Genomic DNA, 12,203 nt, shown 5'->3' on the forward strand with positions numbered 1-12,203 from the left:
TCTTAATTAAGCATGCTGCTCATTGTCTAAGTACAGCTGATGGGAATGTGATTCGTTCTGCAGGTATTTGGTCATGAACCACAGGATTGGACAAAATACAATTTGGACCTGATGATAGCGCTTGATGAAAAGTGAAACGATGAATGTGTGCACCAAATTCCATGGTGATTGTTTGAGATATTTCAGTGTGGGTCCACAGAGCCCGAGTGCATGGCTAAGAAATGACATTTCATACGAGATGAAAGTTGTAAAAATAAACATTACATTTTCTGTTATGGAATTTAGTCTGGCACCACAGTCATCATGTGGGGATCCTGATGCCCAGGTTTGGAACCACTGCTTTAAGGGTCGATGCACATCACAGCAAGAGGTCATCATCCCAATCTTACCGTCCGCACATGGCTCAGACTCTCAGACCTGCACTCTCAACTGCATGTGTGTGTATATGAGCCCAGGCGTGTGTGTGTGTGTGTATGTGATGTGAATGTTTTGTGCGTATTCACCCAGTGCAGTTGACCAATGCAGACTTTAGCAGCCAATAGGGGCAATGAGGGGTCCTCTGGTCTCATCCGGGCACACTCCTTAAATACAGACACAGCACCAACTCCCTGGAAGGAACACACACACACACACACACAAAAACGTCACCATGAAATTGTGATTCACGCAGCAGCCAGTTTATCATGCGGCGACAGATGACACGGATCGCGTTTAAGCGAGTGCATCAAACACACATCAACTGTCCTTACACAGCCCTAATAGACCCATTTAGACACACAGTCACTTAATACATGTAGGTCAATCATTAATGGACCACACGCACGCACACACACACACACACACACACACACACACACACGCGCGTGCACCCCGGCTGGCCCTGAATAGAAGCGGATCTGACGACAGCGAGGCAGGCCCCTTCTCCTTCTAGGGAGCAGCCTATTTCTGGAGCCATTGATCTGCAGTGTCACTTTATCCAGCAACCCAGATCAATTTATTTTCTGTCACAAACACACACACACACAAACCGAGGGAGGAGGAAAGAGAGAGAGGGTTGTAAGCTATTCCAGCTCCTTTAGAGGAATCCCATTTGAAGAATGTCCAAAAACATTTCAACACTTATTCAGCAGCAAATGGATGAAATAGTATTTCCTGTATCAGGAGGAGGAAGGACAATGCATTCTGTACCAGATGGTTTAGACTAATACGGTATAGTTGAATGCCTTTTTAGTGCAATTAATCTACTTGGCAATTGTCAAACCCGAGCAGACTGCTCCGTGAGCAGAGGTATGGCAGGAGATGGATGTCGCCTTCGGGTGTGGCGTGGCGTGTGCGAAGGGGGCTGTCGCTGGTGTATAAGGAGCAATGAGCTCACCTTCCCGGCCGCCATGAGTGACAGGCCCAGCTGGTGCCAGAGGTGGAACTCGTTGTAAGAAAACTTCATGGCTCGCTCCAGACACTGCGAGGAGAAATGCAGACACACGAGCACGTCTTAGTGGTTTAATTCATAAGAAAAATGGGATGCTCGTGTTGAGGTTGGGACAGACGCTGGTCAGGTTAATCCAGACCGAGCCAAAAGGAAAAGCCAAGGTTAGGAACATTACATCTACTCCCTCATCATTTACATGTCCGCTGAACTGAATGGCCCCCCTTCTTGACCACATTTTTGGAGCTTGAAATGGCTGTCACTCACCACTCGCCACCCACTCAGTGCTGTTTCAGCACATAATGAGGTGATTGATGTGTGTGTGGACGCGCAGAGTAAGGGCGCGGAGCGCTGCTCAGTCAGGTGTTGTCAGTCATGTGGAACCAGGAAAAGTCTGCCTCATATTCAGATTAAATAATGGGCACATGTCAGGAAGGCTGCTGACCGGTTAACATGCAGACAAACATGCCCCGCTGTATCGAGCTCACTTGGCTCATTGTTTCACTGGAAATACTGTGGGGATTTCTTCAACAATGTACAACGGACGCACCAAGCTTAGAATCGATTAAACGTGCAGGAAGACTTGTATAGCGAGTTCACTGCTGCTGCTACGTGATGGTGCTGACCCTTGTTAAGGCCCCCCCCCCACATAACAAATGCCAATTTAACCCCCTGTTTAACTTGTAGTCATTTTGTGTCTCTTTGTAACTGTTTGATCTTTTTGTAGTTGTGTTGTGTCTTTTTGTGGTACTTTTCTGTCTCTTTGCAGTGGCTCTGTGTCTCTTTGTGGTGCACCCGTAATATCAATCCAATAATTCAACATATATGATAATACATGACTCTGAAAGTAGGAATATAATGTACTTTTATTGAAAACGTCTTTGCACGCATGTCTTTTACTCATAATTAAACATTTTTGCTTTCGCTTCATTGCGGGATTTAGATACTTCCTCCGTTATTGCCATTAGCTACCGGTAATGTCATTTTGCAAAAATGTCAAAACACTGAATTTTTTTCCATCCGCATAATCCGCATAATCCAACATAATAACACCGCCTCTGTGTCCTCCAACTGAATTAGAATCAGACCTTGCTGCAGACACCTCCTGGATTGATCGATGCTTCGGTCAGTCTGAAATCAATCACTGTGAAAATGATTCATCACATCAGAGATGGATGGCACTGACCGGCTGACATCTGATTCTTAATAAATGGCCCATACTGGCCTCATATATCAGCAAACTGATTGACTGGTCTAAGTGGAACTACCTCAGTGTGTATGAGTGTGTGTGGGCGTCCTTGTAAGATGACTGATGATATCTATGAATCAGTCAGACAGGTGGACAAACCTAATTTTAGCGGACCCCTCTAGCCTGCGCCTCCCTAACTTCCTACATCTGGGTAGAGGTCACATTCGAGGGGGGTAAAAAAAAAAGAAGAGTAAATGGAGGAGGAATTTGGCGTGAGATACTGGAAGAACGAAAAATGAAGGAAGAAGCAGAAAGAGACACCTAATCCCCTTGCTCACAGTGTTAAGGACATTCATTAAAAGGTTCGGCAAAGGCAAAGCTCTCGCTAACACATCTGATCCCTCACGCTTTTGCTCGCTTCCCTCAGCATGGAGTGTGTGTCTCTGTTTATGTGTGTGTGTGTGTGTGTGTGTGTGTGTGTGTCAGCTCACCTCAGAAAGCATGCCGTACTGCCCCCTTCTGGCCATGCCGATGGTGAGCAGGTCATAGACAGAGGTGGCATCCTGCAGGCTGGCCTTGCGAGCCTCGGCCTGCTCTGGCAGACGACTGATCACCGCCTCCCCGCTGGCCTGGGCGGACAGAGATGCCGAGTGAGGAAGGAGGAGAAGGAGGGAAACTAAGGAAGGGAAAGGAGGTGATACTGATGGTCTCGGCAGAGAGGTCTATTCTGTGTTTTGAAAGCAAAAAGGCTGAGAGTGTGGAGTGTAAGGGAAATGCTAGAGAAGGCAGAGGGAGTGTATGTGTGTGTCTCACCATGGACTCTGTGATGAGCAGCAGCAACACAGCCTCCTCCACCACGTCCTGAGGACAGAAGCAACTGCCAGGACACAAGAAACAGGAAATAGAACCAATAACAGGAAGTCTATCCCTCACACACACACACAACTTGGCCACAGGTAGATTTCCAGATTGCTGGGAGTGTCCAGTTTCTGTAGCACTTGTGGTGCTGTAATACAACACGGGCCACACTGGGTGTATCGCTACACAGCACTATCTCCGATGTCACACACACGCACGCACACACACATACACACACACACACGCACACACACACACACACTCCTTCATTTCTTCCAGCTCTACCTCTCCCACCCCTCTCATTCATCACTTTCGCTGCTTCTCCTCCCTCTCCGGTCGGCTCCGTGTCCTTTTAAAGGACACGTTTACCAGACACCAGCGTGGCCTTCTCAAAAGAGGAAACTGATGACAAAAAGCCCTGAACAATGCTCAAGAACAGCTATTCCTCAGGGTGAGGTCTCCTGTTGCTCCTCTCCTTCTAATCTCAGACATGGATTTAGATCTTCACGTATGATAGAGTGGGCAGCATTAGTCATGTGGCGGTGACTAGGAATGGCTCTCAGGGCCCGAGCAACGAGCGCAGGATCCCTGCAAAGAGGGTCATGCAGAAATCCGGCAACAAAACGTTGATACAATCTGTATGCAGATGACCAGTTTGTCATGTCAGGACCGTGCCATGCATTTTGTGCTCTTCATGTCATTTTACGCTCCAGTATGTCACTTTAATATCTTGATACGATACACGTTATGTTACACTGTCATGGCATGTCGCATTGTACTATGCTATGCTACATATAGCACATACATATGTGTGTATGCTGTTGTGTTATTTCATGTTATGTTAAGCTATTCTGGTATATTAAGTCATGTCATGTCGTGTTCTGTTTTCTTGTCGGGTCATGTTATCTTGTTATTTTATGCGATATCAAGTTATGCTATCTCATGCAGTTATGTCATGTTGTGCTATAGTATGTCGTATCATCTTTTTATGTTATTTTTTTGTTGTGCTATGCCATATTATGGGGGGGGGGGGGGGGGGGGGGCGACTGTGGCTAAGTGGAGGGCCGTCCTTCAATCAGAGGATCGGCGGTTCGATCCCCGGCTCCGCAGGTCCATGTCGATGTGTTGTTGAGCAAGACACTTGACCCCATAATTGCTCCCGTAGCTGTGCCTACAGTGTATGAATGTGATAGAATCTGATCGGCAGGTGTCACTTAGCCCCTGCCATCAGTGTGTGAATGGTTGTGAATGGGTGAATGATGCCAAGTAGTGTGAAAGCGCTTTGAGTGGTTGGAAAGACTAGAAAAGCGCTATAGAAGTACAGTCCATTTAGCATTATGTTTTTCAGGTTCAACACGTGAAAGGACGCACGGGCTGTTGCTGTGTCACTGAACATCAGCCTGGCGTAGCAGTGATGGAGAAAGGGTTCAGCTCGTCCAGAAGTTCAAGGGGTTTTAAACACATCTGTATGCCCAGTTGCTTGGCTCCAAAACAGCTTATTAAAGGCAATTAAGGTCATTTGCTTTAGCTTTCAGATTTCTGTTTTCCAAGTTCAGCCGAACACATCATTAACTGCTGAAGAATGAATTTAAGAAAACCACAAAACAAATATTCACTGCATGTTTTATCATTGTTAGCTGCACTTACAACCATTTTCTTTTGAATCAGTCAATGTTTATTTCCATATTTAGGGAGGTATTCTTTGTCAAAGTAGTACTTTCGGTAAATATGCAAGATATGCTATAATAACATCAGGTCCTTGTCCAATTCAAATACATATTTTTCTTTTTCTCTATCATATTTGTTTCTCTCCATTACTGTACTTGTAAGTACTTGTTATAATAATCTAAATATGAACCGTAATGACAGTTAATTCATTAGGATTTCATTGCCCTATGCATATTCACAGGTATAGGTGTGTGGCATTTGTTTTCCTCAGCTCTGAGCTACACTGATAAGAGGAGGCGAGTTGTGTGTGAGCTGGGATTCCTCACCTTGAGTGACCCAGTGTAAACTGGTAGCCTATGAGCCCCCTCCGGGAAGGTCTCTTACCTGACTCTCCATGTGAAAGGGCGTACTTTTACTTTGTGGAGACGTGACTCAGATTCACGCCTCCCTGATCATGACTCATCGTCTTTAGTAAAAAAAGAAATCACTTGGACAAAGACAATCGGCGCCAACTGCCAAGTGCTCCAGTTGCGGGGAGGATAGCATCTCGGACAAAACTGATACCACATTGGCTGAAAGTGCAACTTCGACAAAAGGAAATTGAATCCTAGAGATAACAGCTGTGGGCACAATAGTGAGTTGACACAAAGGAGTATCGAAACACAATCCCAGGAGGCGTCACCCTTCTGAAATTTAGAACCTGGGTAAAGCAATTGCACTTAGTACACTGACAGTTGGATCCCATGGATAATTAAGAGGACAAAGACCGGTAGAATGAAACACATGAGCAAAAAAAAACATAGAAATGAAACAAACAAACCAGTCAGTGCTGTAACGTTGCGGTGGTTTAACAGTGGGGTAGATGGTGTCTTTGGAGGCGGCGGCTCCCTCTCTGAGCAGCCAGGCTGAGGGTGGGGGGCCCAGCGGGGGCCAGTAGCTGTCCTCACCCATTGAGCTCAGCAGCACCTCTGCTAGCTTCCTCGCTGCAGACTAAGAGGAAACCAAGATGTTTGAATGGAATAGTGTCCATCCTGGTGATGCGCATCAGAGGACAGAACTTATTAAAGGTGCTTCATTAGAAATAATATTAATACAGCAGAAACTATTATTTGCTCTGTAAAGATATAGTGGAGTATAATGTCTACCCGAGCAGCGAACGAGGACACTCTCCCTCTTGCATGCACGCATGTTAATGCACTGTTGTCGTTGTTAGCACTGTTCACGCTGTTAGCACTGTTCACGCTGTTAGAACTATTCACGCTGTTAGCACTATTCACACTGTTAGCACTGTTCACGCTGTTAGCACTATTCACGCTGTTAGCACTATTCACGCTGTTAGCACTGTTCACGCTGTTAGCACTATTCACGCTGTTAGCACTATTCACGCTGTTAGCACTGTTCACGCTGTTAGCACTGTTCACGCTGTTAGCACTATTCACGCTGTTAGCACTATTCACGCTGTTAGCACTGTTCACGCTGTTAGCACTGTTCACGCTGTTAGCACTGTTCACGCTGTTAGCACCGTTAGCTGCTAGCGCTATTAGCTGCTAGCTGCCGGCTCAGCAGTCCCAACACTGAGAGCCGTTTGGCAGCAATCCCTCAATCACAGATACGCTCTGAATTTCTTAATGAGCAACTTTAAGTTGTAATAATGTAGACTAATGCATAGATTCGTCCTCATTGTTCAAAGCTGTGTATTATTTTTCCAGCATAGTTCATGGGGATTTGTTTTTAAATATATGCTTCAATAAATTGCCTGCTGGGTTAGCTTGTCTAAAGTGTTAGCATATAGCTACCGATCTACACGTGAATGTGCTGATATACCATTGAATAATGCAACTATTTGTGTGTGTGTGTGTGTGTGACCTCACCTTCCTGAAGCTCTGGGACCCTCTTGACTCCACAACCCTGAGCACCCTACGCAGCTGGTGAGCACCCTGCGCCAGATGACTAACACAAACACACACACAGTAGGCGTACATCCGTGTGATGTATTGTGAAGGTGCAACATTGAGGCTGTGAGCAACAGCACTGATATTCTGACTGCATACCGCTTCAGGGTCACAGCTTGCGAGGTACGTTCTAAAATGAGTGCAGCAATTTCCTCGGCTGCTCGTGTTCCCAGTATTTTGTCTACCCTATTTATGTCAGTGATGGTAGAAATGTTTGAAAAAATAAAGCAGTGACAACAGTTCCGCGAAAAAAACGGATCATGGCAACCTTTATGAGGATGAGTTATTTCAGGACTGTTGTATCACACTGCACTTGTTTTAGCTGGGTGCACCGAATAAACTGGAAACTATCAGACTGTTGAGTATGCTAGAAAAATATGCAGTATGTCCCAAAACATAGTGTGTCAAATGCAGCATGCACACATGCTTTTCTGGCTATTCTGAAGCTCAATCCTCTGTGCAGAAAACATGAGCAACAGGGTCCATAGTTAGGCCAGAATGTTATGTAAGTAAGTAATGTAAATGTATTTCCCAGTTGAACGCATACTGCATGCAACCGCGTGCACTGTGTATGGGCAGCTGCAGTGTGAATTTAAAGTATGAATGCAGAGTGAGTGAGTGAGTGAGTGACAGGCCTCACTTTGCCTTTCTGAGTCCTATAGGGCAACACTGACACCTGCTGGCCATCGATTGAACTGCATCTCTGCTGCACTGAGGTCAAGTGGCACTTTAAAGCTACTCCTTGATTTCTTCTCCCCCTCACTTTTCTTTTGTAAAACAGTTGGAAAGGAAGCCCAAGGTTGCCTCCGTTACAGTCAAGATATAAGCAAAGACTGCAGCTGTTAATCGTAGTCTGACAGCGGTGATAAGATGAGATAAAAGAGGAATTCCAGTTGGCAATTAAATAAGGCCAACAACAACAAAAATCAATTTGAAGAGATGCTTTCTTTTACTGCCCTTTACCCAGATTCACAACATGTACTTTGGCAGACTTTTCACTTTTTTGTTGCCAGACATTGAAGATCACGTCAAAATGATTGGGGGAAAAAAAGTGCTCAGAACGTGCAACTGGTTTACAGGACAACATGTGGCACAAAAAGAAGGCGGGCGCTGTGTGAGTGTTGCGTGTGGATGGGTGGTGTGTGGACTCACCCCCTCTGCAGCAGACAAAGGTAAGCGCTCTGTAAGGAAGCCTGCAGGAAGTAGCCCAGGTCCACGTCCACGGGGGGAGGGAGAGCACTGGCTTTGGCTGTCTTGGTGTGAGGTGTCGTTACTGTCTGAAAACACACGTAACGTCAACGTTTTTATTCACTCTAAAGCTTAAGGTTGATTTAAATGCTTTAGTTATTATCCTGTTGTTCATCTATGTGTGTGTGGATCGAGTTCATGGGTTAACACACGTGTGTGCGTGTGTGTGTGTGCGTGCGTGTGTGTGTATAGATATTGGCAGCAAAAAGTACAGTGTGAAAAAGAGAAAATATACTCATTCTGCAGAATTATTACATGAGTGGATTACTGAACTGATGCGTTAAAATGTAAGCAGTACTTTCATGTTGCGATGGAGCGAAGCATAAATATTCTACATCCTTTTGTTTAATCTGCAACAATGGATCACACCGTACTTCATGAACCGTAAAACCTTAAAAAAGTCAGCAGCAACTATAAGCTGTGGAATGTATGAAAGAGAAGCAGAAGTATACAGTCGTACAAAGTGGAAAAAGTAAAGTACAAGGACCTTTAATATACTTAGTTACTTTACACCACTGACATACAGAACCAAATGTTACTGACTGCTAAAAACTTGTGTCGGAAACATTTAAACAACTAAAATAAACAACACTATAAACTATGATAAATAAATGCAGAATTAAACTGTCAAATGTTTTAAAAGATGCTTAAATGACAATTAAATTGCTAGTTTGTAATTGCTTTCCTTTTGTCTTATTGTCCATGAATTCCTTGTTTCAGGTTGTATGTTATATCTATCGTCGTTTCACTCATAGCGACTTGCAGCATTACTAATGTTGAGGAGTTAATGCAGGTGTATGAACCAATATCCCCTCAACAAACACAAGCCCACGCTGCTCTCGCACACACACACACACTCTCATACACACTCACACACATCTGGACATAATCACATTTTCTTTGTTTTTTGTTGTTAAAAATGTATTGTCATTGTTATTATAACTCATATCACGTAAAAATACTTTGTCAACAATATGACGTCGTCATAACATAAATAAAACACACACGTATCGGTCAAATGGAAAGCCACCTTATCGAGCTCCTGCAGGTAGGACAGAGAAGCGTCGGTGGCCCTGAGGTAGCAGGACAGACTCTCCTCCTCCCTCTCTGACAGACGGACACGGGACACGGCAGAAACCGTCTGGTGGTCCAGAGACAGACCTGAGACAGAAGGACAGACCAACACCTCTCCAGCAGGTAATGCACAAGATACAGAAAACCACATGTGCAATGTACTTTACGACACAAAAACTGTAAATGTTCATAATTCATAATTTGTTAGAAGTTTAAGTGATTGAAAATATGTGTTATTTGTTACAATGGTAGGCCTTAGAAAATGTCAAAGAGACATATTTTGGTCTCATAAATGTTCATAAATGTTCTGAACTCAAGTCATTTTTAAAATAATGCTGCATGTGATGTTTTACAGCCAGACCAGATGCATGAGCTGAACGGTGAAATGTTGATTTCTTTATTGTTATTATTTTTACAGAGTCATGTTTTGCATATTTTTATGAGATGTGACTTTTGGAAGTTTGTCATTGATGTTTAATCCTATGACATACTGCTAAATCCTCCACTTTGTTTATCAAGTACTAACAGACAAGACAGGGAGAGTCGCATGATAAAACCTGTACAGTGCATTGCTGCTCGCTGGAGATCCACTGTCAAAGGACAGCCCCAAATACTCAATGACATTTGGTGCTTTTATTTATTTGATTTGATTTGACCTTTATTTTTGCCATTGAGATTTTGATCTTTTTTTCCCACAGGGGATCCTGGCCAAGATGGCAGCGGAAAAGTTTCACACAAGCACCACAAATATATATATATTTAAAAAACAACATATTAAGCAAAATCAATCACCTTAAAGAGACAACAACAAAAAAACACAGCAAATTTGCAGAAAAAGAAAAGCAGCATTTGTTTCTATAGCAGACACCGAACTTCACTTTAGATGTCTGTCTTCCCAGGTATTCATAAGTTAAGGCTCATTCAACAACTTTATCATCTATTTGAATTATTATGTGGTCACATCCACAACATTGCACTGCCTGAAATCAAATTATTTACATGAATTTAAGTTTCTAAACGACAGAGGGAGAAAGGGAGAAGGGCAGTCCTGGTCCAGATGCCGGGGCTGATGTCCGTAAGTGGGCTCATTGGCAACAAATAACCGCAGCGAGCAGGAAAGTTTCTAGACTGCCAGAGGCCTGTGACGGACAGCAGCCTGGTGGCCAGACGCCAGCCCTAATCAAATAAGCAGAGAGCTGCTGATAGACAGGACATCATCATCCAAATATTCACATCTGACTTCATTCCCACCATAATACACACACACACACACACACACACAACCCTGGGAAGGAGCTAAGCAACCCCCAAAGGATCCGATCTGTTTTCTCGTGCAGCATCAAACACGGTCCCCTGTCAATATCATTTAGTGGGTTTCAACAACAATTACAGGAAATCTAAATCTCACAGTTACCGTCCTGAAATTCTCTTCAGTTTCAAGAGCATGAGGTCACATCCGATTATCAGGAAACAGGGAGCATAATGATGATGATGATGAGCGCAACAAGATTACCCAGAGATCAAAGCGCCACAGACAGTGTAATGTTGTGTGGATGTGACCTTTAATAATGCTGCTATTCGACTTGTCAAAATAGGCTTAAATACTTAGGAGTTTATCTGACTGGGGTAAACAATAAAAGCACATTCTTATTAAAGTGACCCCAAAATAATCTGCTATAACCAAGCTACGTTTTTTGGACTTCAGACAGCTTGTGTGCATGCGTGACTGTGAGTAACAGTGAGTGTTTCCTCGACGTGTGACTCACAATCATGGGGCTTGTAAAGCAGCGTCTGTATAGAAATCTGCCAGTTCCACTCAATCTGTTCCCACCAAGGGCTCCAACGTTGTTACTTTGCAGAGCATTTTCTATGAACCATTTATTTAGACCTAAGTTGTTATTGTACTTAAAGGCACAATGAGTAGAAAGTTCCTAAGAAACAATCTAGATAAAGTTCTCCATGTGTGGCGGTGTTTGCTTTTTGTTTGTGTGTGTGTGTGTGTGTGTGTGTGTGTGTGTGTGTGTGTGTGTGTGTGTGTGTGTGTGTGTGTGTGTGTGTGTGTCCGGGACGTTTCTGGTCATCAATCTCTATAAAGTAAAGACCAAGTGCCAGATTGTAAGCACGCATCCGAGAGGAAGTTACGAAAGTGGCGGGCACAGCGCCGACAACATAGCGAGGCCAACAGCCAAGCGGACGAAGCTCTTTCCAACACGAGAGTGAACCCGGGATTGCCTTTCGCCAAATCAACGACACAGTTTGTGGGGGTCACTGACATCTGTCCATTCAAGCTGACGCTTTCCAGCCCTGTGACATTCATTTCCGCAGATTGGATTCCGTCAGTCGGCCCTTCTCCCTCCACTTCAAGACCCCATACAAGGCCATTGTGATTTTAGGGCTGTGATAACTCGCAGCAAAAGGGATTAGGAATGTGATCGTCGAGGACATGTATGAAGAGGGCTGTTCGGTCTTGCCTGTGGTGTTTTTGAGGGAAACGTGCCGGTCCGCAGTGCTGCCTCAGCTGAATTGAGGCTCATGCCGACAGGTTGGAGATCTGTAAACTGTGCAGCTCTATAGTGGATGTCCAAATAGTTTGAAATCCCAGTGACAGGTAACACAAGGCTTATGTTTCTCATCAGAACGCATTTATTCCCTTTAAGCCTGACAAACATTATCCTTCCCGTAAAAACTTTGCAAAGACAATGTTTGACGACTTTGAAACCTGCCTTTCATTGATGCCGGTGTTGTTCATGCTCGTATTTCCAAAAATGAAAACCCCATTTCTGAAATG

General features: G+C 44.2%; 1 protein-coding gene across 1 annotated transcript in view; it reads right to left on the minus strand.

The window, feature by feature from the left end:
- Nucleotides 1-12,203, minus strand: part of ttc7a (tetratricopeptide repeat domain 7A) — a gene marked incomplete at its 5' end in the record, with an annotated part of 48,896 nt that overhangs the window by 32,121 nt on the left and 4,572 nt on the right. Inside the window, 8 exons of the mRNA XM_079279978.1 lie at nucleotides 504-608; nucleotides 1,376-1,459; nucleotides 3,107-3,244; nucleotides 3,429-3,492; nucleotides 5,962-6,131; nucleotides 7,013-7,091; nucleotides 8,246-8,370; nucleotides 9,372-9,502. Coding sequence (XP_079136104.1) covers nucleotides 504-608; nucleotides 1,376-1,459; nucleotides 3,107-3,244; nucleotides 3,429-3,492; nucleotides 5,962-6,131; nucleotides 7,013-7,091; nucleotides 8,246-8,370; nucleotides 9,372-9,502 — 896 coding nt within the window. The remainder of the gene's footprint in view (nucleotides 1-503; nucleotides 609-1,375; nucleotides 1,460-3,106; nucleotides 3,245-3,428; nucleotides 3,493-5,961; nucleotides 6,132-7,012; nucleotides 7,092-8,245; nucleotides 8,371-9,371; nucleotides 9,503-12,203) is intronic.

This window comes from Melanostigma gelatinosum (assembly GCF_949748355.1).
Source record: "Melanostigma gelatinosum genome assembly, chromosome: 12".
Lineage (NCBI taxonomy): Eukaryota > Metazoa > Chordata > Actinopteri > Perciformes > Zoarcidae > Melanostigma > Melanostigma gelatinosum.